Below are 23,500 nucleotides of genomic sequence, written 5' to 3' on the forward strand. Positions count from 1 at the left end.
ATTAGTTGCGCCTGAAACCCCCCCTAGCCTTAATTTCTAGCTGCGCCCCTGATGGACGCCCCCAAACAACCATACCTTTGAATTGACTCTTTTTTGACTAAGAATGACGCCGCGGCGAGCCGCTGCGACGTAACTAGTAGTAACTGAAAATAAATTGCAAGAACACAAAAAAGTTTATCATTTCATTACAGTTTTATAGGAGTAACTCGTCGTAACAAAAAAATCATACGACCAAGTCGAGAGGGAACGATGCATTCTCTTAAGGTGGGAACTCCGCGCCCGAGATGAAGACAGGCCGAGACTGAAGCTCACTTTAATATCGAGCTATCGATTGCCGGGGCCAGCGCACTCCCCTGCGCCCTGCCCCCCCATTCCCCTCCCGCCAACCCCGGAGAGAAGCGGTCGGTAGCGCCAGGAGAACGGGGCATGAGGACAAAATGGCGCCCGTTCCCACCCGGTCTGTTTTGCTGCTCCAACTGACGACCCTGGCGCTCAGCGTGTGCTGTCTCGACTACCCGGCTGCCACCTTCCACTTCCCGGAGTTCCCGTACAAAGAATCTGCTAAGAACGTGAGTATTACAATTTCCATATTTTTCTCGGAAGAATGGAATTGAGCAGGGGTTTCTGTCTTTGAGCGTAGGAGTGGTGCGTACACACAGGCGCCGGCGCCCGTCGAGATGGAAAGTGAGCGAAGCGCCAACCCCTCCACTTTTTTTTACCCACCCCTGTCGCAGTCACAATCGATTCTGGCCCGGGATCAGCGATTCGATATGCGCCTCTCGTCCTCACTATACGTGGTAATTTTTTTTCGCTAAGTTAGCGCGAAGTTCGAAATTGGATTGCGAGCAGACACAGCCTCTCTGACATGCTTTCTTCATTAGCTAATCTTGCGTCCTGATTCATGATACATGATTACATGGCGAGAATAAGGGGATTCCGCTTTCACTTTACAAAGGCTCGGCAAACTTTGGCTAACAAGAGATTAGCATCTCATCAATCATTAACTAGCGGCATTGATGTAACCGAAAATGAGGATCAAAAATTTTCCATGAGATCGTTCACCAGATTACAAAGAATTTTTGGAATATTTATTCGAAATAATGTCCGTAAAACATCTCTATAAGATCGGATTGCACATATAATCCTTCAAAAAATAATTCTATTTGCCTAATTTTTGTTGTGCAATAAATCACCATAAACTGGTTTTTCTGGTACTAAATATCATATTTATTCCACCACTCTAATTACGGTGCTGCAATTCCTTTTTTGCCGGTCCCTGGGTGTTCATAACCAAGAAAATATTTTTCAACAACGTGGCAGATGAAAGAATATTAATTTTAAAGCTAATATGAATTCTACTTCATAATTTACAACGAAAAACCTCAAATGAGCTGTGTAAAATTCAATTATTATACTTGAAGACTTTCAATAGCGTATCACTATCCTTTACGATTTCAAAACAGTTTGAAACTCTTCCAGAAAACAGTTCAGCCAATTCCATTTAAACTTCCTAAAGGATTCCTCAGCTTCCATTTTTATTAAATTTTAACAACTCTATATGTGTAACTTAATCAATTCCTTTCCAGAGCACGACCCATTGCTGATAAAACATTTAGTAGATCAAGTAAATGCAGCGAGTTTTGAGCAAAGATAAAAATATTATCACATCTAAAACTTGAACAAGATTTATTGTTACTGTAATTGAAGTCTTAGGAAGTAAACTTGGATTTATGACGCAAGTGTACACATTGAATATAAACTTAGTCGGTCCGTGTCGTTAGAGATTTTTACCATCCGTACATAGGCGGATTTAGGGAAGGAGATCGGGGCACTATGAATAGCCAATTCCCCTGGCGATAGGGTGGCTCGCGGGTAGACGCATGAAGCTTCGGACAACGCTCGGCTGAGGCACTGTCGCTTGACTCATTCCTTTCTCTTTACGGAAGAGATGGAAGCGCCTCATTGTGATTAGTGCGGATGTCTTTTAAGTATCCGTCATATCCTGACAGAGTGCGACAAATACCGTGACGCGCGGATTCGGCTCAACATAGGGGGGGACCTTGAATCCCTCCTCGGAGACAACCCGACTAATCTGAACGGTATAATTTTGTTTCTCAGGGAAACGGGTCTCTTTAATCAAATTTAAATTCTTATAAATAATGTCTGATTTTTTCTAATCTATATAAATAAATAAATTATGCTGTGACAATCCTTCTAATGTACGACTTGAATGTAATGACTGAGTAGTGGTGCAGAATGACCTAGCCGTCGACGCACCCTAACGATGAATACTACTACTACAAAATTTTATATTTTAATATAAAAGTAATAAATATTTACATATTAATAACTTATGTAATAAAATTAAGAGTATATTTCGTATAGTAATTGTTGCATTTAGTTTTTACTCCCAAATATGAGTAGACCGTTTGCCAGTCAGACACTGGTGCCCCCCACAGAAAAAAAATCCTGGATCCGCCGTTGCATCCGTATATAAACCCAGAGCTGAGCTGAGCTACGATAACTATCACTTGTACTTGAAATTGTCGCATAAGATGGGGTAGATATTCACCCTTTGACATAAGGGTAACGGCCAATACATTACATTTCGTACACATACAATACATTTCGATTGACGCATTTTTCCATGATAATTGGTGTAGAAAGAGGAAGAATGCACAAAATTCATTCTACCTGATATTATCAATTCATCGCTTGTGCGGAGAAATGTGAGGAGAACACGCTAAAAAGAGATAAAAATGTTAACTGAATAAGCGACATATCATTTTCTGCCATCGAGCCCACGGATGGAATCATTATTAAACTATAACACGACAGAGAAGGTCGAGAGAAAAGACAGACGCTATCAGATAAATTTCGCTTTCAATTTAGAAACGAAGGTTCAGTAAAATTTTTTTTTTCAAAATTTATCTTCGTGAAATCATGGAACGTAAAAGTAAGGTGTATTGATCTTAAGCGACTATAAGGAGAACATTTGAACTTCGAAAATGCATATCATATCATACGGTTTAAAGAAGATCGAGGGAATAAAAAAATCTGCAAGTTCTTGGCAAGAAGGGGATAGAGTAAGCAGAGCTTTTGGGAATTTTATGAGGGAACGCCGCATTCAGAGGACCGTGGTGAAAGGGAAAATGGATGCGAGAGTGTACTCGAAACACTATAGTCGAGCGAGGTCATAAAATGTGAAATTCTAATACGCAAGAAAGCATGGAACGGATGGCAAGGAAGTGAAAGGGATGGAGCGCCTCACGAAATTACGACTATGGGCAATAACGACTATCAAGACGCAAGTTCAAGGGGAATGACACGGCAAAAAAATCATTCCATAATTACAAACGAGAGGAAACTTAATTAATTAAGCAGTCATCACCAGAATGTTCAATGTGCGCTGCACAATCCTGATACAAGTAGGGACGCCGACTTACAAAAAATATTGGGGGGCCCAAACAGGGATCTTGCCCCGGGAAATGTTATAAGTAGTTAGTTTTAAGTTTTTTAAGCATTTTAGATGAGTCATATGATCAAAATCAGAACCCTAATAACTCGAATCTCGATATCTGGACACACCGGGGAAAATTGACAAGCCTGAAACATTTTTTCCTCACACCCATAACGAATTTTTGAGGGGGCCCGAGCCCCCTCAAGCCCCATGGAGTCGGCGCCACTGGATACAAGGCATTTCCATCATTTTTCTAATAATAACCTTTACTATAGTGTGCACCTACGTACGAACAGAAAATTTTAAATAAAACTAGTATGGTTTATAATAATATTTACCGATGTGTCAAAAAATTAATTGTTTGAGGCATAAGATTGTGGAATTTCAACAAAACTGCATAACAGTTATTCCGATGAAGGTTTTGGCGTACCACACCTAATGATGACGTAGTTGAGAAATAAAAATCTGGATCTGATTTTATTGCTTACGAGTGCAATATTACCAACTTTTAAGAATATTTATTACTTCTCCCACGAATTTCCTTTAATGCTCCCTCATTTTCCCTCAATATAAAAATTTCGTTTCAGATGATTACTCGAAAATCTCTATATGGAAATAAAAAGCAAGTTTTAGCATACATAACTGGTTCAGGCTTAAATATGCGGAGGACCATTAAGAAATCAATAAAGAAGGAAGTGATCTTTCGGAGTTTATTAAATGAAATACTTTTCGATGTCTCTAAGTTTTGATATTTCGTCACCAGAATTTTACAACACATCTACTATTTCATAACCATGCAAAACACTGAAACACAGGCACTAAAAATAAAGTAAAAACACATACACATGGTTTCACTCTTACCCGGTGAAAGATCTTGGTGTATAGCCGTAGGATTGTTGTAGGAGGCTGTAGGATTCTTTACCGAGTAAGCAAGCATACAATGGATTTGAGTAAATGTATTGGGTGAAGAAAATTACCTCTTTTTAACATCGATTTCGTACAGTATTCCAATTCCCAATGCAGCAGTAGATTATTTGCATCGGGTAAAAGGTTCTTTTTTTTTTAATTATAACAAAAAAATATTTATTTCTCTGAAAATTACGCATCATAAAACATCGTGTGAATATAATATTAATCTGTGTTGAGTAGAGCGAGTGACCGGCAGAGTACGAAACAGCTATGATTAGCTTATTGTTAATGAAAAAAAAGAGAAAATTTGAGAAACTGAGAAAAGAGAAAAATTGCTTAAAGAGAAGCTTTTATTTTCCCTCATAGGTATCATGGTTTAAACGTGGTGTCAACAAAAATATCCGCCATTTGCCAAAAAAATAATACATTATTTTTTAACTTAGAAACTGGCTGCGAAAAGAAAGGAAACCATTGTGATAACGGGACTTCCGCGGTGTGCGTTGAACTTCTTCATTTCTGTTTCAACCACGTAGGGTGCTGTGGCGATGACAACTTCGCCGCCACTACTGCCAGCATCTTCAAGTCGAAGATGCCGGTTCACTGTTTTCGCCCTCATTATATAAGGCCCCGTAGCCGTCAGTTCCAGCAGCTGCTCTCCCATTCGTCCTCTTGAGTAATCTCCTCCAATGGGCGTCATCGTCACGATTAAAATCGTCTGTCAGGGTAATTTCAATTGATTCAAAATCCTCGCATTATCCTGGGGTAACATCTACTCCTTGTGACAATTATTTCGGCTTCGTTAAAATTTCACACAGGGGCGCGGGCTCCAGGCGTGCTCGGAAATGGCAGACGGTTGAAATTGTTTTTTCTTTGTGGCTCTCGTGTGTTCCTGCATTTGCTCTTTTAATGAGCGGCAAATCTCGCCAATATATGACCTATCGCATGTGTAAGGTACCTTATACAAAGAATAAAATAAAATTACTTTGTTCTATTCCACACTTTATTTTAAATAGCACGACCCGGGTCTCAGCATCTCATGCTATCATCAGATTTTGTTCATCAACGCACACCCGAGGCTCACCTGATCAGTGGGGCGCAGCGAGGGGGGGGGGGTTGGGGGAAAAAAAACCCCCAGAGCTCAGAGAAATTTTTAAGTTTAATCCATTTTACTTATTTAGATCAGTATTACTTATAAAATAGTGTTAGGATTTATCAAATATCCCTCAGAAAGCCGTAAAACTCGCCATTTTGAACCATTATTCTTAAATTTTTTTCTGTAGGAGGGCCCCCGCAACTCCTGCTTACCGTGGTGGGTATGCAATTCCCCCCCCCCCCCCCCCGTAAGTATTAGTTGCGCCTAAAACCCCCCCTAGCCTTAATTCCTAGCTGCGCCCCTGCACCTGATGATAGCATGAGATGCTGCAACCCGGGTCGTGCTACTTAAAATAAAGTGTGGAATAGAACAAAGTAATTTTATTTTATTCTATGATGAAGCAGTTCCACAAAGTAACGCCTGAGACCGTGTCTTACCTTATACACTCCTTCATACCGATCCTGGAGGATTTCCTCTTTGGCCGTGGGTAAAATGACAACAATGTTTGTGACAAGGAAGAAACGGCATGAACGGGTTTGTCTTCATAAAATTTTGCTATCGCCACAGCACCCTACCGAACCGGGTTGTAACCGAAAATGAAGAAGTTCGAAGGAAAACATTATCCGAGCAAATAAAAATGCATTCATCCAAAATTAGTAAAAACCCATTGTGTATTGCACACGCCTTTTCATCTAAAATCGATAGTGAAATCCTCCTCCTAATATATTTTGCTATAGCTCGAAGGGAACAGTAAATTCGGAGCCAATTCTGGGCCAATAAATGGAGCTTTCCATGCATCACTCTATCGGGTCCCTTATACCCTTCTCTTCCCGCCCGATCCATTTTCTTTTCCTCCTCCTCTGGAACCAGTCGAGGTAATAAAGTAGAAACTTGGTTATCTAGATTCGTCGAGATAACCCTTTCGGATTTATTACTCAACTCTAAATCGTTAAGGTGACATTACAACTTGAACTATTCAGGAAGTGGTAACAGAAAAACTGCGCAAGTAAAATAAATAAGTTATCGATTTTATCATAAGAATTCTATGGTTAGTACAAGATTTTACCTGCACCGTTTTATCATTGAATATACGGCAGTCGTAAAGAAAAGTTCAAAATTGACGCGCTCCGAGCGATTTAAAGTAAAATGACTCAATGATCATTTTCTACAGTCCAATTCAGAGCCAAGAAATGATAGGAAACTTAAAAAAAATTAATTTGATACTTTCCAAAAGCGATTAACGTGTACGGCACGTGTTCCAGAAGAAAAAAGAAGTTGAATTGTATCCCTCAACAACTTTAATACGTCCGCTAAATACACTTCTTAAGACTTCGCTTCGAACAAACTGTATATTTCAGTTGTGTGGAAATACCGGGTGGTTTACATACTCGTTCAATGCAAGTGATATTCAAAATTCCGTCAACCCAAAATCCAGATACCTCCTCACAATTTTTGTCGCCCAATGCATCTCTATATTAAGTATTTTACAGTATGTAAATTTGCTGCGCAATATTTCTGGAGAATAAATTTCAATATTAATGGATTAGCATACATTTCAGAAGCACAATTTCCAATTTTACACATGGGTGCGCCACAATCTTCTGGAGGTGATTATTTAGGACCATCTCTTTTAAATTTGAATTTTACTTTTCGATAAACAGCACATTTATATTCTTTCATTCAATTTTTTTCTTTGTAAGACTGCAAACATGGATATTTTCCATAAAATATATTACGAACAGCATGAATAAACCTAAAATTATACTCCACATATATATTCAGAATTCGCCACACTTCACACCTCCAGGTTGTTGGACTAAAAAAATGTCTATCTGAAGTTAAGACGGGCCAAAAGGTTTTTTATCATCATACCAGAGAGTCTATTGTTCCCCACCGAGATGGAGTTCGTCCCTAGGCTGTGCCACCCGGCCCCGCTATCTCCCAGCAGCTACTTGTGAAATTGGCAGCCTCTGTTTTCCCGGGCCCTGATCGATGTACCACTCCCACGGCACCCATTCTCTCTCCGTCTCCTTCTCCTTGGCACTGTGCGGTGGTATTCCGTGCTTCTCCCATGCATCGAGGGTCCTACCCAACACAGCATCCGATCATCGAACGCCTCGCAATGGGAACGTCTCGGATGGTTGAGCACCCTTTTTTCTCCACAGCATCGATTTCTCACTATTCTCCATGCGGAACATGAAGCTCACTCCTGTCTCACAAGAAGAAGAGATAGGATAGGATTTTATGCATAAGGTGCACTTGAAGAGCAAAGGCATTTTCCACCTTGAACTCTTCATTAACGCTTTCGCTCTCATGGTAATACCTAACTGTTTTCACTCCCAGGAAGCTCAAGCCCGATTTAAGAATACGTCAGCAATTTGGAAAAGAGACAAGTTATTTTTTATACGTAATAAAATATACAGTTTTGTTTGAAACTTAGATTAATGTAAATTTAATAAAACTTTAGTATAATTTTTTTGTTTATATGGTCTGAAGTAAACAAGGTTTTTAAATACGAGGTGTGTTAAAAAAATATCGCGACTTTTGTGTTTTTTTTACATGGAATTAAAGACAGTGCCGACATATCTGAAACTTGAGTGTCTGACGGTTAGGGGAAAAATTTGGTTATTATGACAGTGAAAACACGTTGCTGTATTCCAAAAATATATTTAACGCACTTGTGTGTTGCGTTTTATTCCGTAATTTAAGGCACTCTCGCATGGACAAAATTAATTTTGTATCATTTAAGAAACCCTTATGTGTTTTAAATACATTTTTGCATACAACGCAACACGACAAACGATATGACACACAGGTGTTCTAATACACTTATGGATAACAACAACGTGTTGCCATTGCCATATTGCGTCACGATTCCACCAACTGTCGCCGATAGTTGATTTTAAAATTAAATGAATTGAAAGAATTTTTATTTTGGAAGCAGGGCTTAAATATATATATTAATTAAATAGAAAACATCATAGCATAGTCACGTAATGAGCGCTGTACTGTCGTCCAGATATGCTCAACCTACAACAGAACACTCGCACACACGGAAAACACCAATATATCACACAGGAAGAAAGGCTGGGATTTCACTAATGAGGAATATAGGAGGAGGATTTCATACACAGGTTGCTACGGCCATTTTACGCCTCGAGCTCTTTATTTATGTTTAAAAAAGTACTTTCATATATCTTTTTAATATATCTTTTTCTTTCCGGGACCATTCTTTGAAAGTATTTATTTCGTAAAACAGGTCTTAAGTTCCGATTTTGTTCTCTATAAACGGATATCGCATGAAATAAAGTCGAATAGGAGAGAGACCTAATGCAGTTTCAATGACATGATTAAAAAATGGTTCGTCTCGAAACTTTGTTCGATGAACTTTTACTATTTAGGAATTTACGGCTTCAGTTGTAGTCTAATATTTGGCCCATGTCTCTAGTCAGTGAATCACAGAACAACCCATACCTAGGACCTCACGTCAGTATGTGGCACAAGCTGAGAAACGTGTCACAATCCTCACAACGCGAGAGAATTTTTTTTGCGAAGAAGAATGCTTGGGACTGCATGCACGAAGGTAGGGTGCATTAGCGAGTCGGGAGACTTCATTCTCCATCCCAAAGGCCGCCTCGCTCTGATTATTCTAGCACACAGGATGCAAGACCTTATGTCCCGCCACACATGAATACGCTCCATCAACATGCAAGCTCACACATTCCCGCACGCCCCGGTAACGTCACTACTGTCTGTAAAAGAAAGCAAGACAACCGAGTTTATGGAGCTCTATCATATAAACGAGAGCAATCAATTCCAATTTGGCAGAAAGCAAACGAAAGAGGACTTAATTCTACGTTGAATCATTTAATTTAAAAAAATCTTCGGTCGCGTGATATTTCGTGTACTTAATCGTTTCTCAAAAAGTACCCGTACCCGAAGTAAGAAGTAGAGCTGGGTGAATCAGATTCCCAAACTTAAAAAAATGAGATGACGGGGATAAAAACTTTAAAATAAACATAACGCTTTTTTAGAGCTGTGAACGTATAGCAAACAATCCTTCATGCATTCAGAGACATAAAAACGCATGCACTCTCTCCAAGTGAATTGATGGCATGAAATTATTTCAATCGACAAGCGTATCTGGAAGCAAAGGAAGGGTCACCGTCACGGCGTACAGGGATTATGCAATACCCCAAGCGATACATAGGGTCCGAGAATTTTGAAAACAATTACATTTTAAAGTAAAGTTTTGAGGGAGTTCCGAAGCTTGAAATCCCCTATGTTGTATTGAATCAATTGAATGTTTTGAATCAATTTTTTCTATTAATTCGCTTTTTATCAATAGGGGACCACCTCAAAAACCGTCCAAGTATGCTTACTTCATTTCATCTAAATAATACACTAAGGAAACAATTTTACTTATATAAGAGCTCCACGAAAATAAGGAGAATGGGATGGTATACCTAATGAGAATATTATCAACAGATTCGGGATAAATATAGCGAAGGGTATCTATAAATTAAACCATCACTTGCACCTACTGATGTCTTCGTATTGAAACGTTTTGAGTGGTAAACATAATTTGTGGTAAAGTACTACAGAAGTTTTAAAACTATCAGTAAAAATGCTTTAAAGTCGACTCGATCCGATTGATTCCCGATTTGACAATCAGGGATTGTGTAAATTGGTTCGAATTTAAGTGAATATAAAAAACCACAGGTATACCCTGAATCGGTATGTAAAAATCAGCTAGTAATTACGTTGAGATGATAATTGGCACAAGTAAAAATGTCCGAATCAGGGAATTCCGAATGCTGTTGGTATAAAATATTTAGGTTCTATAATTTGGTCAGTGATAAAGCTGGAAAAAGATAAATGTCTTCTTAACCGGTCTATATATTGACTATGAAATTATCTTAAAGAGGGAGAATATATGCTAACCAGCCAACAGCTAGGCTAAGAACGATCACTCCTAGTAAAACCCTTGACATCAATTTCCCTCCCCGTGGATGATTTCCAAGTCAATAGAAAAACCAGATTTCGCAAATACTTATTTTTTCCAACTTTAATGATAATTCTGATCGTTCTGTCATCGGATATAAAATCCCTGATGAAGGAAATATTAAATTCAGACGCTTTAGTTTTGTAAAGATTTCTTCATAAAATGTGTATGAAGACTTTGTGTAAAATAATTATCAGTATTTTGTTTCTACTTAGACAATATATCTCGGCCAGCTAATGACGTCATAGATTCAAAAATAAAATTTGTCATATTCCACATAGCATTTATTTTAAAAACTCAATCTGTCTCAACATTTTCAAGTCATTATCAACAGGTAAAAGAATTATTTTTCTCTTAATAACGACATGAAAAGGTCAAAACTTGTAATAAATACAGTAAGGGATATAACAAAAAACTAACGATTTCGATCTTTTCAGTTCATATAAAGAGGTAAAATAATTCTAATGCCTCATTATAATAACCTGAAAATTTCAAAACCGGTTGATTTTTTAAAAATAAATATTGTGTGAAATATGATAAACTACTTTTAAATCTATCATGTCGCCAATCTACGAGGTGAACTCGCAAACCATTGATTTCATAACTAATGACGGTCAAACCTATCGAACACGTGCGACCATTCCCTAAATGGAGATATATTCGTTGAAGCTTAACGGTGCCGCAGGTGCGACAGGAGAAACATGGACTGCGTGCGTGGTCCCGACTCGCGAATCAACTCGGATGGTAATTTTCCGCGATTCGATCGATCGGGAGAATACGAATCGAAGACATTCGAGGCGCCCTTCCAAAATTGGTGATTCGAGAAGTCTCGGTGGGAATCGAACGTTATCGGATCTCAATGGGATGAGTGCTTCTCACACAAAAGATAAACCCGGAGTGGCTGCGAGTGATTTTAGCGGAGTCATTCAGGATTGAAGCCGAAGTGGGCTTTGATCTGAGGGAATTACTTTTTTTTTATCCTCAGGAGGTTTATATCGGTGGCTCTTACTACGAACCGTTCGAACTTATACGAGGTTTAGGTACTGAGGAATTGGAGACGTTTTGACACTTTGCAAAGCCCTGGAACGAAAAGAAATGCATGACCCTCCAAACTACTTTCTTACGTTGAAATAAATACTTTCAATTTTCCACGATAATAAAATATATTATGACTAAGGTTTCAATGTTACTATACCATCTTCAATGTTATGAAGAATATAATTTAGTAAAATTGAAACCTAGGTCGCAATAAATTTTATAATCGTGGAAAATTGCTAGTATTTATTTCAATATGGAAAAATTCCACTCCATCACGCTTGAATTTTTGTATTTTATACTTTCGCACACTTCAAATTCGAGTTTCAATCGTATGGGGTGAACTTTCGATTACCGATCTCATAAACCCCTCTAAGGATTTCTACTGAGATTTCTACGAAATTTATTGAGAATAATTCCTTAATAGCAGGGGAGAAATATCGCCGAATATATAACGGATAAATTAATCTGGCTTCCATCCAGGTTAAACGAGTTATGACCGAAACATATCAGATACTAGCAGGCCACCCGGCGATGCTCGGGAAGGATAGTACCCAGAGAAGTGTACACCTTGGAATTCATGGTTAAAGGAGGGCAGGATTTTTACTTTCTTTGAGCATGCCAAGAAGTGTGCCTACCCGGCAGGATATCCAGCCGCAGAAGTTGCATGACGCGACGCGACGTGACAAACACTGATGAGAAAACGACGCTAAGGACGCATCAAACGCAACCAAAAGTAGCAATATGGGGTTAACAAGCATGAGATGCACCTATATACTAACTATGTTCGCAATCCGTACAGCTGTATGGAAACGCATAGTGGACGGACAAACAGACACCCTCTTTTTTACTTATATTACTATACCTACTTATCCAATTCTACTTCATTCATTCACACGGCGCCTAAAGCGCAAACGTACAAATAAATTCAGAGGTAAGGAAAAAATGAATAGGAACATACAATGGAAAAAGGACGTGGATAACGGTGCTGTGGTAGATGGAAAAAAAGCCAGAAATCAGAGGGTAAAAATGAGACCTGACTGGGACTCGTACCTAGAACCTCCTGGTTGCCGGCCAGGTGCTCTACCGCTACCAGGACCCTTAGATTTACTATGATTTCGGCGGGGGTTTATTCAGTAGTGTATCTTTAGTAGCGTATCGGCCATATTGGCTTATTTCACTTGGGCTCAGCGTGCCCCGAAACGCATGTTCCTGTCTCTTTCCTGCTATCTTGTGAGTGTGTATCTTTCCTTTCATCCTTGTGTCCTCGTCCATTTCTTCAGTTGGTGAGTGGTGAGTTACCCCAGTGCCATCTATTGGTTACTCTTGTGGGCCAAAGCAAATGGAATTTCCTGTGCATAACCCCCCGACGAAATCATGGTAAATCTAAGCGTCCTGATATCGGTAGAGCACCTGGCCGGCAACCATGACGTTCTGAGTTCGAGTCCCAGTCAGGTCGCATTTTTACCCTCTGATTTCTTGCTTTTTTCCATCTACCACAGCACCGTTGTCCTCGTCCTTTTTCCATTATATGTTCCTATCCCTTTCTTTCCTTACCTCTGAATTTATTTGTATACTTATCTTATTGTATATATCATTTTAAATTACTATACATACTTACTTTATTCTTTACTCCATTCACACTGATGGAAACCCGTGAAATCATCCGCAAGATATACACAGAGAAAGCCTCAAATTGGTCATCACCAAATAGATTATTCCGCCTTTATTTTAACAATTTCCGTTTCATAGAATAATTTTCTCCGCTGCGAGCCCTGCTAACCTCTCTGCCGCATCAGTAAAAAGCCTGTGCATGAAAAATCCGGTAGAAAAAAAGAGGTAATATCTGACTGAAAATGAATACAATTTCACGTAATCGAAGGCGATAAACTAGATTCACGCAAACGCTGCAAAATTGACATAAAAATATAAATATATGGCTGGATAGATTGGTACAGCAGAAACACTTAGAAGTAATGATATGGAAAATACATGCTTGAGTGAATTCCAGATCATCGCACAGGATACCGGGTATTAATGAGCCACCAATGTTGCCTATCGCTACGACGGGCACCTCGCACTAAATCTAACGCTAATTACGACGGGAGAGAGAAGATGAAAGGCCCACTGCATTAGTTCTACGTCAATATCATGTGACGTAGGGCAATTACTATATAACTCCCCGCGCCATAATCAGCGGCTTCTAATCCGTCCATTAGGGTCATAATTCGGCAATAATCCACTTGAAGTCCACTCCGGTAGTAATCACCTGCCATTCCCTTAATTATTCTGGCTAACCTCCGAAAACCCTAGCCTCTCCTACATCTCAGTAGCTCCCCATATCTGAAGCAAAATTTCCACGAAATAATCATTCATCATGACCTGGATAGAATTATCAAAGAATGAATTTTAAATAGCATTTGAGTGCTAAGGATGTGCTTCGAGGGCTTGGATATTATTTGAATACATGAAATTTACATAGATACGATAGATAAAAATAGTATGAGTAATTGAAACGCACAATTTATTTGTTAATTTTTTATGTCCAGAAAATGGCACGAGGGCTTTTTAAATTGGATTCATGGGAAAAATCATAAAAATTATCAATGAAAACATTTAAAGGAAACATATAAACTCGAAAAAAAGTAGACAGGTTAGGGATCAACAAAATGTAGATACAAAGAAAGGGCCTAACAGCGGACCTTTGGCCTTAAAGTAGGGTGATATTCTCGGTGATAGTTGATTTGAGCCTTTCCCGGTGGATCTTATTCGTAATGTAAAAAATAAAAATCATAATTAAATAAGCTAGGGTGATACTCCCTCACGTAATAAAAAGGTAAACTGTGTTGGTAAAAAGAGCTGAGAATTAGACTATAGGCGAAAAGAGGGTAAGACTCTATGAAGGTGATATGAGGGAAAAGGAAACAAAAAACTGATAGCGACAACGATAAAGAAAAGAGGAATTGGATCCATAACAATAAAAAAGAAGAATAAAAGGAGGAAAATCCTATCGATATGAGACGAGGGATGGTTCTATTCACTGATAATCCGAAGTTTACTCTCGGCTTAGCGCCAGACATCCATCTGGAAGAGACTCAGTTTTCACCGCTGTGCACTCCGCCATGAGATGAGCTACAGCAATGAGAATATTTGCAAGTATGCTGGTAAAGATGGCAGGCAAGTAGCCTCACAGATTTGAGCAACAAACCTTAGTGGTAGAACAACAGCGTGTACAACGAGAGTATTAGATGAATTAGGGTTGAGACTGGTACTTCAAAACTTAATACAAGGAAATTTAGTTTAAGAGAAAGAACATACCTACATGAGAGCATTAATAGCGGAAAATCTAACTACCTGAAAGGGTATTAGAAATTATTTTTAAAAAGCCGCAACATGGTCCGAAGTAAGCTAAACATAGCAGTTTATCAGTTTAAATTGTTCCAATTGTATGAAGGAACGACAAGAAAGTTGATTTTGTATATTTGTGAGTAATGTATACGTTGCAGTCAGAAAGAGAAAGTCGGTGACGCCGAAATTTCACAAAAACCATGATTTTAAAATGTTCGAGCGTTACCATCCGCCGTTAACTGCCCAAATCTTAGTACATAATGAGAAGTTCACATTGGCTGTGTCTACAAAAATACCCTACTTCCAAATCGCCTCAGGTTTGCTACTAGTGATCACCGAGCCATCATTCTCCCCATGGGCGGCGTATCAATACAATATCCCACGGGAAACCAAGACCAATGTAAGGTTTTGTTAATTTACTTTAAGTAAGGACTCCCTAAGGTATTTTTTGCATTTTAATGAACACGGAAAAGCATATACATAACGGACTATCACTCAATGTTGTGGTCAAGCCCTCGCGAATGATTTATTAAATTATTTCAGGCAACAGTACCTATTTTTATTTTATTTTTTCCTTCTTTTTCCTCATTATAATTTCCCGCGAGATTCATCAATATCACTTATAAAAATACATTAATTTCATAACGCCCAGCATAGTGAAAATAAATAAAATGTTTTTGCAATCATTCATATTTTTAAATAACAGCAAAACGGGGATATACATATTATATATACTTAATTTATGCATGAGTTATTATATACGTTGTCCGCCGAGTTGTGATACATTTCCCGGGTCCCACGCACCACCCCTGCTCCCAATTGGCATTGACATTCCACTGGAAGGAAAATAGCTCGGTAATTCAACTGGTAGCATACCTGACCGGCAACTGGGAGAAAAAAAAAACTACAGCACTGCTCAGTTAAAATGATTATTATTTCATGCTAAACTTCATCATTCAGATATTAATGCACAAAGCTTTCTCATATAAAACGGAGGTGATCAATTCCTCATTTTCCAACAGGGGCTTAAATCGCGTGCCGAGCTCCCGGGAATCATTGGGTCAAAGTTCTAATCGCCACAATCTAAGGTTCCCGCTGAAATTGTTTCAAATTGCACGCCTTTTTGGTTGCAGGAGGCCTGGTTCCGAGAGCAGGAGGCGGCATGCGAGGAGAGCAGCGCCTGCGCCGCCATGGTGGACTCTAGGATCGCGAGGACGCGCTGCGCCAGGCAGTGCCTCTCGCCTTCGTGCTACGAGGACATTTACGAGGCGGACGAGGTGGGTATCGCCAATGCGATTCCAAACCATGGATGAAAAAAATGCACCAGAAATAGTGCACTTCAAATCGACTTTGCAGACGTTGTTGCAGACTTTCGGAGCAAAATTAAAAAAATGGCAAATGAAAGCAGTCAACCGCACAGTATATTCTCCCGACTTCAAAAGTTCATTTTTTTTTGTCGGAGTGAACCCTTATGGGGTCGCACCGCTCTCACTCGAATAGTCTCTTTTCGAGACATATCGCTACCTTAATACCTACCAGTAAATATTCATGCTATAATCTTGAAATTTTATGAGTTTATAGAATCGACCAGGGCATTGGCGTAACCATGGGGGGCGGTCCGGGGGATCCGGACCCCCCCGAAATATAATAACACAGTCATTATTCTTCAAAAAAAGAAAACAAAGTATTGAAATTTCACGAATTAACAAAATATTTCTTTAACAAATGAAGTTTTTCGATTATGAAAAGTGTTTACAACTCTCTACTTAGTACCCAGTTTTTCAAAATTCCCCCTCCCCCATGGTTTTGGATCCCCCGAACGAAATTCCTGGCTACGCCATTTGTAAAATAACAGTAATACGGGTATGTAGATATATATACATAATTAATGCATGTTCTCACTTTTCATACGTGGCTCGCCGAGTTATGTTGGGCTTCCAAAGTGACCCGAGAGATCATTTTGGTTGGTCAACCCTGGAGTAGACCGTATTTAACATTAGCCTCCATCTAAAATGTATAAATTTTACCCTATTATTTTCTCAAATTTCAATTAATAAATAAAAACAGCAGATGATCATAAAAACTATTTTCAATCGCTGAAATTATTTTCAAACCCAGAACTCTCCCGTATCCAGAACTCCATTTTTTCCATATAAATATGCCTAATCTTCGATCGCCGAAGAAATAACGATATCGTTCAGGGCAATCATTTTAAATGTTTTATTCTGGATAAGAAAAATACCAGATAAATTTTTACCAGTAAATCAATAAATTGTTTGAGCACCTAAGGCGCCTTAAGGAATTAAATACAATTCGGCTGCATTTCAATTTCCAGAATGCAAACTAAGCCTTTGTTGTATATTTTGCAATCAACCATGCATCGTCGCCAAATATTTTGAATGCTACTGAATATATTACAGAGTTACAAAGAAAAAAATTTCCATGATTGAAAGTTTTTCTTAAAAAAAACGAAGATAGTAATTTTTTTTCCTTATTCCACCGTTTAGCCGAAAACCCGTGTACAGAGAGATTCTTCACATTCCTGAGGTGGGCTATTCATGAAACCATTATTTAATGCTAGTCGATAACGGCGTCGGGTATTGGAGTTCCAGCTTAATAATGAACGCCCAAGCTGATTCGATTTCCAATTGCATCGGTAACACTAGATTCTCAAAACGCTTTCAGAATATTTACTGCATCGGTCTTTTAGATCGTTAAAAATAAAGTGCTTGTGTTTTGACGGACAGTCCTGAGACGATTTAACCGTTTATTTTAATTCCGACGCAGAGTTTTCTAGGGAAACAAGTGTTTGATAGTTTGTGTAGGCGAGATAAACCATTACGTGAAAATTATCCCCATATAAATTTTAGGGAAAGAGATTATTTTTAAATTGGTAGATTTTTCAAGATCCAACTTATACATTACTACTAGCAGAAACTTTGAGCTGTGAATTATATGCGCTGCATGCAAACAGCAAATCTATAGAGGGCAATTAGCAAATTGACAGCAAGCAATAACAACTCGTAATTTCGACTTCAATAATCGAAATAAAACAAGCAAGAGGATAACATCTTATTCCCAGCTATAATTCCCAAATTAATTTACAAAAAACAGTATGAAAGCAACCAGATAGGTTATGTGTGATGCATCCAATTGTTGATTTCCATTCAAGCCGCTCATACGAGTGTCACCGAGTGTAAAGGCGAGTCTGGCTACCTCAGCGACAAAAATAGGTTGCAAAAACTAAGACACATGTTCACCAGTCTCAATATGCCTCGATGGATGGAACGAACCTGTATTTCAATTGTTTCAAAAGAAATTTCTCGACAGCTCATAATGCAGAACTTGAAGTTCCTCTCAGAACAAACAATAGGCAGATAAGCTCTTACGTTAGCCGCTTGAAATGCAAATGCAGCATAACTTCGTGAGTGTATGCAACCTATATACACAACCGTATTGTGGATTGCATATGAGCGGAGGAGACTTGCTTTTTCCTTTTCTGCGTGCTATTTTTTTATTTCCTACATGTAACTGTTCATATGTAAATGGTATGGTACTTGGAGGAAGTGAAAGACAGCTCAGGTCATTTGCACCATGCGGGAATGGTAGGGAAGGAAGGGTGGAGAGAAATTCGGCACCGGCAAGAACTTGCTCTTCACCAAAGGCACCTTGGGGACCAGGGATGCCGACTTACAAAAAATACTGGGGGGGCCCAAACCGGGGATCTTGCCCCGGGAAATTTTATACGTAGTGATTTTTAAGTTTTAAAGCATTTTAGAAGAGTCATATGATAAACATTAGAGCCCTGATAACTCGAATCTCAATATCTGGATCCTCTGGGGAAAATCGACAAGCGCGGCACATTTTTTCCTCTCACCCATAACGAATTTTTGAGGGGGCTCGGGCCCCCTCAGGCCCCATGGAGTCGGCGCCACTGTTGGGGACCCAGCTCAACATTCCATCTGAAGAATGGAGTACTGCAGTCAATTTGCACTTGGGTGATCCTTATTTTTCTTTCGAAATATCACCTCAGTTTAAGGCAATTGGCGTCAAAACATAGCCTGTAAAATATTATCGCAATTGGATAACAGGAAGACATGCCACATCGCACTTGAAGTAGTGAATTTTTGGCAAATTTGGCTGTTTTGCACATTGTGCACTTCCAAAGCACACTACATAGTAGGGATTGGGCAGTCTGAAAAATCTTTGCTACTTCCTGGATTTGACCCAATCGGTGGAAGACCAGCACTCTTAACCCATTATGACCAAATGCTGCTTATAAGTAAGGTCAAAAATGTATAAATTTTCAGCTCTATTCAGGACAGATTTAAACTATGTGTTCGTTGGTGTTGTAAAGTTTAATGGCGAAATATGTAGCTGCCACAAAAATTATGAATGAGTAGAATTTTTTTACATTTTTTAAACGAGAAGTCTTGAAATTTATCTTCTGCCAGAAATAGTTCTAGATTAGAAAGGGTTAACCATCACACCAACCCAATCCCCTACATATAAATACTAACAATGGATTTAAGTATACCGGGACTAGCCACTGTGATAACTTTACAGGAGTTTACCGCAAATACACAAATTGTGTAAAAATCCACAGGGAAAAAATCCTGGTCAAGGCCAACGATATTTTTACTGGCAATGGAATTGTGATGTGGAAGCAAGATTTCCATTTGTGGGTAAACTTCTCTCAGAATTCCCACATGGTTAGAAACTTCATTTATACTGATACTTTGAGCTCTGACTTGGGACTCCCATCACCAGCAGAGATGGATTTTCTAACCCAGAGGGAATCCCAAGAGAAATTTACCCATGTAATTTGCCGGGATAGCATCAAATCTCATAAACATTTTCAATTCCTTACGAGACAATATTTAAATGCATTTTTCATCAGAACTATGGCCTGCATTATTTCCATTTTGACACACACTTGAATGAATGAATTATTGAATTGATGAATTGACTGCCCACGAAGATGGATAGGCAACATTGATGCATTACATCATCCAAGAATATAAATATGAGTAATGATTACAAAAAGTAAGGGGAAGTAAAAAATAAATTAATATTCACACTGACTGTGACCACTATTTCCTGCTGCTAAAGCTGAATTGATAACACAATAAGGACAGAAAGAATTAGAGGAACGGAAGCATAATAGTATGCATGGAATGTACATGGAATAAAAAAATAGGAAGTTTTCTCAAGATAAAACGAGAAAAGACATTTTGAAAACTTAAGATGAGTGAACATAACTACTCGATACAATTGTCAATAAAGTAAAATTCTGCATACAAAAATGGCTTTGAATATAAATTGGTCAGATTACAGGGATCTTAATGAATATAAATTGAATAAGTATTTGACTCATGACGCAGAATTTTGATTTAAAATTAGGTTAAATATGACACCAAGCTTAATGCTAACAACACGAAAAAGGTATACTTTTGCATTGTAAAAGTCTGGGGACTGATTTTTTTAAATTCTCAGGCAAAATATATGGGAGTGTATAAAAACTGAATGCACAAAAAAGTATGTAAATGTAAAACCAAAGAGAGACCTACAGTGAAAACCCTAACAGCCTAAAATGAGAGAGAAAAAGATCTTGGGAAGAAAATGCAGGAAATGAATACAAAATGAGGTGAAAAGAGTAAGTAATATTTTAGACAAAGTTGCTAATAGGTCAGAGATGACACTACACCACTCAAAAGCAACCCTTTCAGAGGATGAATTAGAGAATTTTTAAGAAAATGGAATTTAGTAACATGACCAGAATATTCAGGCAGTCAAGGCCATTGGCAACCCACAAGTTTGTTTCATCAATGAGAGAAAATAAAGGGGAGAATGAAAAATGCAAAATCTCATATTCAATTAATTGTAGATTTATGGAGGAATGCAACAACATCATCATCATTAAGTGAATGCACACACCAGGTCAGTAGTGCAAAAAAGTTAATGTACCTAAACAAATATCTCACAAAGAAAGGAGAGAACGTAGGTATAAATTCCTGAAAATGATGGAAAGAATTTAGAAATTTAGTGGTAACTTGAAATGAAACATAATGAGTAGATTGCTAAACAGTCTGCTACCTATATAGGACTTTATTAAGGATGTGGTTTAAAGTGATTGATAAAATGTGAATTTAAGACGTATGTGAATATTAAATTCTCCATAGAATATCTGTGAAATACCGGCATCGAATTTGAGTGTCTAAAGGAAAGTTGTGCGCACTTAGTAAAAGAAAAGGAAACAACATAATCTCAATGCATAAATGCTAAATTCTAGGTACCCCTGCCAAACTCATTGTCAAGGAGGATGAGACGGAGCAGCTAGAATTCTACCTTGATTTGTCAGAACTACCTATGTTAAGATAAGGACTAAGCATTTTATATAGAAATTAAATGATTTGAAGTCCAAATTCTGTATAGTGAAGATATAAATTAAAATGATGAGTTTCTGATTCCATCTTAAGGTAACTCAGTATGTAGTAATATGGGAAGAAATCTAATATAACATGTAACACTAATTTTAAGCAACATGCATAAGTAAAAAAGATGACTAAATATGCCAAGTTGAACAATAAGCCACTGATTTAATACATATTGAAATCAACGGCATTTAAAAAATGATAAGTCAAATCTTCACCAAAAATCATGAAAGTTGATTTTACTCAAAATTTATAAACTGCAAGTTTTGCTAAAACATTATGAACCATTGTCAACTTATAATTTTCACAAATTGTGAGTTCATAAATATGAATGAATGTTTATTTATCTGGTGTAATATGATCATTATTTTTGTTTCAGCTGGAGGAGGGGGAGATTGATGTCCGTCTCAATTCATTTAAAGGCTGCTTCATTCAAAGGAGTGCCAGAATGAGACCTTAAGTATGCTGAACTAAATTGATACTGCAAAATTTTCCAACATCTGTTTTTGTACTCAGGTACAAAATGTACATGTACATGTTATAACAGTAAACTGGATGTGATAAGGAACAATTTTAAAGCTTGTATTAATATGAAAAAGTGGGAGTTTCAAGAAATATTTTATTTTTAATAAAAAATATAGATAAAGACAGTGAGCAATTTGCCATTTTTTAACATTCCTAACACTTCCACCAAAAAGTGCAGGCACTTCTTCTGGATGAGGAAGCATTACGGTAACCTTATTTGAACCTGATTCTTAAAAGAAGCTGCAGAAGTTGATAACAAAAGAGTCCATACATAAAATAAGTACGTACGTAGATGCTGATATAGTTTCAAAAACATATTCATTTAGAAACGACACAGGATGAATGTAATATTCCATCCGAAAAAAATGTCTACTGTTTGCACCTGGCGCATTAATCAAATTACATTTTCCAGACCCCTATCAGCTCACACGACTCATTACAAGCATGGCTAGTTAACACTTCCGTCTGGCTCCATGTCAAGGAATCGTATCATGTTAAAGGAAAAGTGTTCTTTTGAGTTAAAAGTTACCTTTCCTAAGTTTCTTTTTACTGCTATTGAAGTTTTGTTCATATTACATATTTAATTAAGAGGCGACAGAACTTTCCTTTTGATTTCAGTCTTAAATTTGGCATAACTAATATGTAATAAATAAATATAAATGACAAAAAAGTAATTTCTGCTACCAGAAAGGAGTAAGTGAGAGGGCAATTGAGAAAGTTTATACACGGAGTCAAGTAGGGAGAACAAAAATGCATCAATAAAGTAATTCCCTACTCTGATGAAAGAGGATAATCAACTAACAAGGGCTACTGTTTTAAGGTGGTTCAATACTTTTCAAGGCTCAAACCCTCTCAATTAACCATTAAATTCATGAGGATCTCCTAAATGAATTTGAATCGCAGACACACACAGTGCTAGTTATATATCCCCTCCTTTCAGCACTACGACAAAAATGCAGGATGAAGTATCCACTGATTCCAAGCCAGAGACCCTGTGTTATTGATTTATCCGTCCGTGAGTTCAAGAAGAAAATTATTCCCGAGTCTCTTCCTCCTAATAATGTGTTTCAAATTGACGAAATAAGTTATAGTATTTGAGAAACAAACTGTGATCATAATTATCCTATTTTCTTTGAAACTACAAGGGGGACAACCTCTACACATTCTATCTGCCACTGATAACATTGCAGATTTCTCGAAAGAAGCCATTTTCCATGTCCTATGGAAATCAGTCAAATAATCACAAGCATGGAGAAAGTTATGACAGGCTAAATTTAGGAAGGTTGGTACATATGATGTGGAAAAAAATCGGTGGCTGGTAGACTACAATTGGGCTATGCCAAGGCTAAACTCAGCATTTGGCTCAGTCAAATTAAATTACTAAACTGGACAGTACCAAATGTGACAATAACAACATCAGTACTGTAATAGTAGTGCATCAGTGTGTATAATTGAAGTGTATGGCATTCCGCTAGGATGGGAAGGGAGGTACGTCCTCCTTAGTTTTTTCCCATCTAAGAGGAACTAATACATACATGTGTGGCACTTTTATGCCACAACATGGAGTTGGACCGGTGGATAGGTGTTCGACTATCAATCAGATGGCCCACGTTTGATTCCCAGTGCTGGCCGGGATTTTTTCTACCTCTTTCCAGAGAAAATCCAGAATGTTTGAGGAAGTTCCGGCATGG

General features: G+C 38.1%; 1 protein-coding gene across 1 annotated transcript; it reads left to right on the top strand.

Moving 5' to 3' along the window:
• The first annotated feature begins 388 nt into the window (after positions 1-388).
• LOC124165998 lies at positions 389-21,938 on the top strand. Its single transcript, XM_046543574.1, has 3 exons — positions 389-569; positions 15,984-16,127; positions 21,664-21,938. The coding sequence occupies exons 1-3, from the start codon at positions 438-440 to the stop codon at positions 21,742-21,744; spliced, it is 357 nt and encodes a 118-aa protein (XP_046399530.1). The 5' UTR covers positions 389-437; the 3' UTR covers positions 21,745-21,938.
• Positions 21,939-23,500: the final 1,562 nt, after the last annotated feature.

Source organism: Ischnura elegans, chromosome 9, assembly GCF_921293095.1.
Source record: "Ischnura elegans chromosome 9, ioIscEleg1.1, whole genome shotgun sequence".
Lineage (NCBI taxonomy): Eukaryota > Metazoa > Arthropoda > Insecta > Odonata > Coenagrionidae > Ischnura > Ischnura elegans.

Excerpts from the sequence above, each read along its gene's own strand:
- LOC124165998 (XM_046543574.1), top strand. The coding sequence starts at position 438 with ATGGCGCCCGTTCCCACCCGGTCTGTTTTGCTGCTCCAACTGACGACC. Across the intron at positions 570-15,983 it reads ACAAAGAATCTGCTAAGAAC|GAGGCCTGGTTCCGAGAGCA; the intron begins GTGAGTATTACA and ends TTTTGGTTGCAG. Across the intron at positions 16,128-21,663 it reads ACATTTACGAGGCGGACGAG|CTGGAGGAGGGGGAGATTGA; the intron begins GTGGGTATCGCC and ends TTTTTGTTTCAG.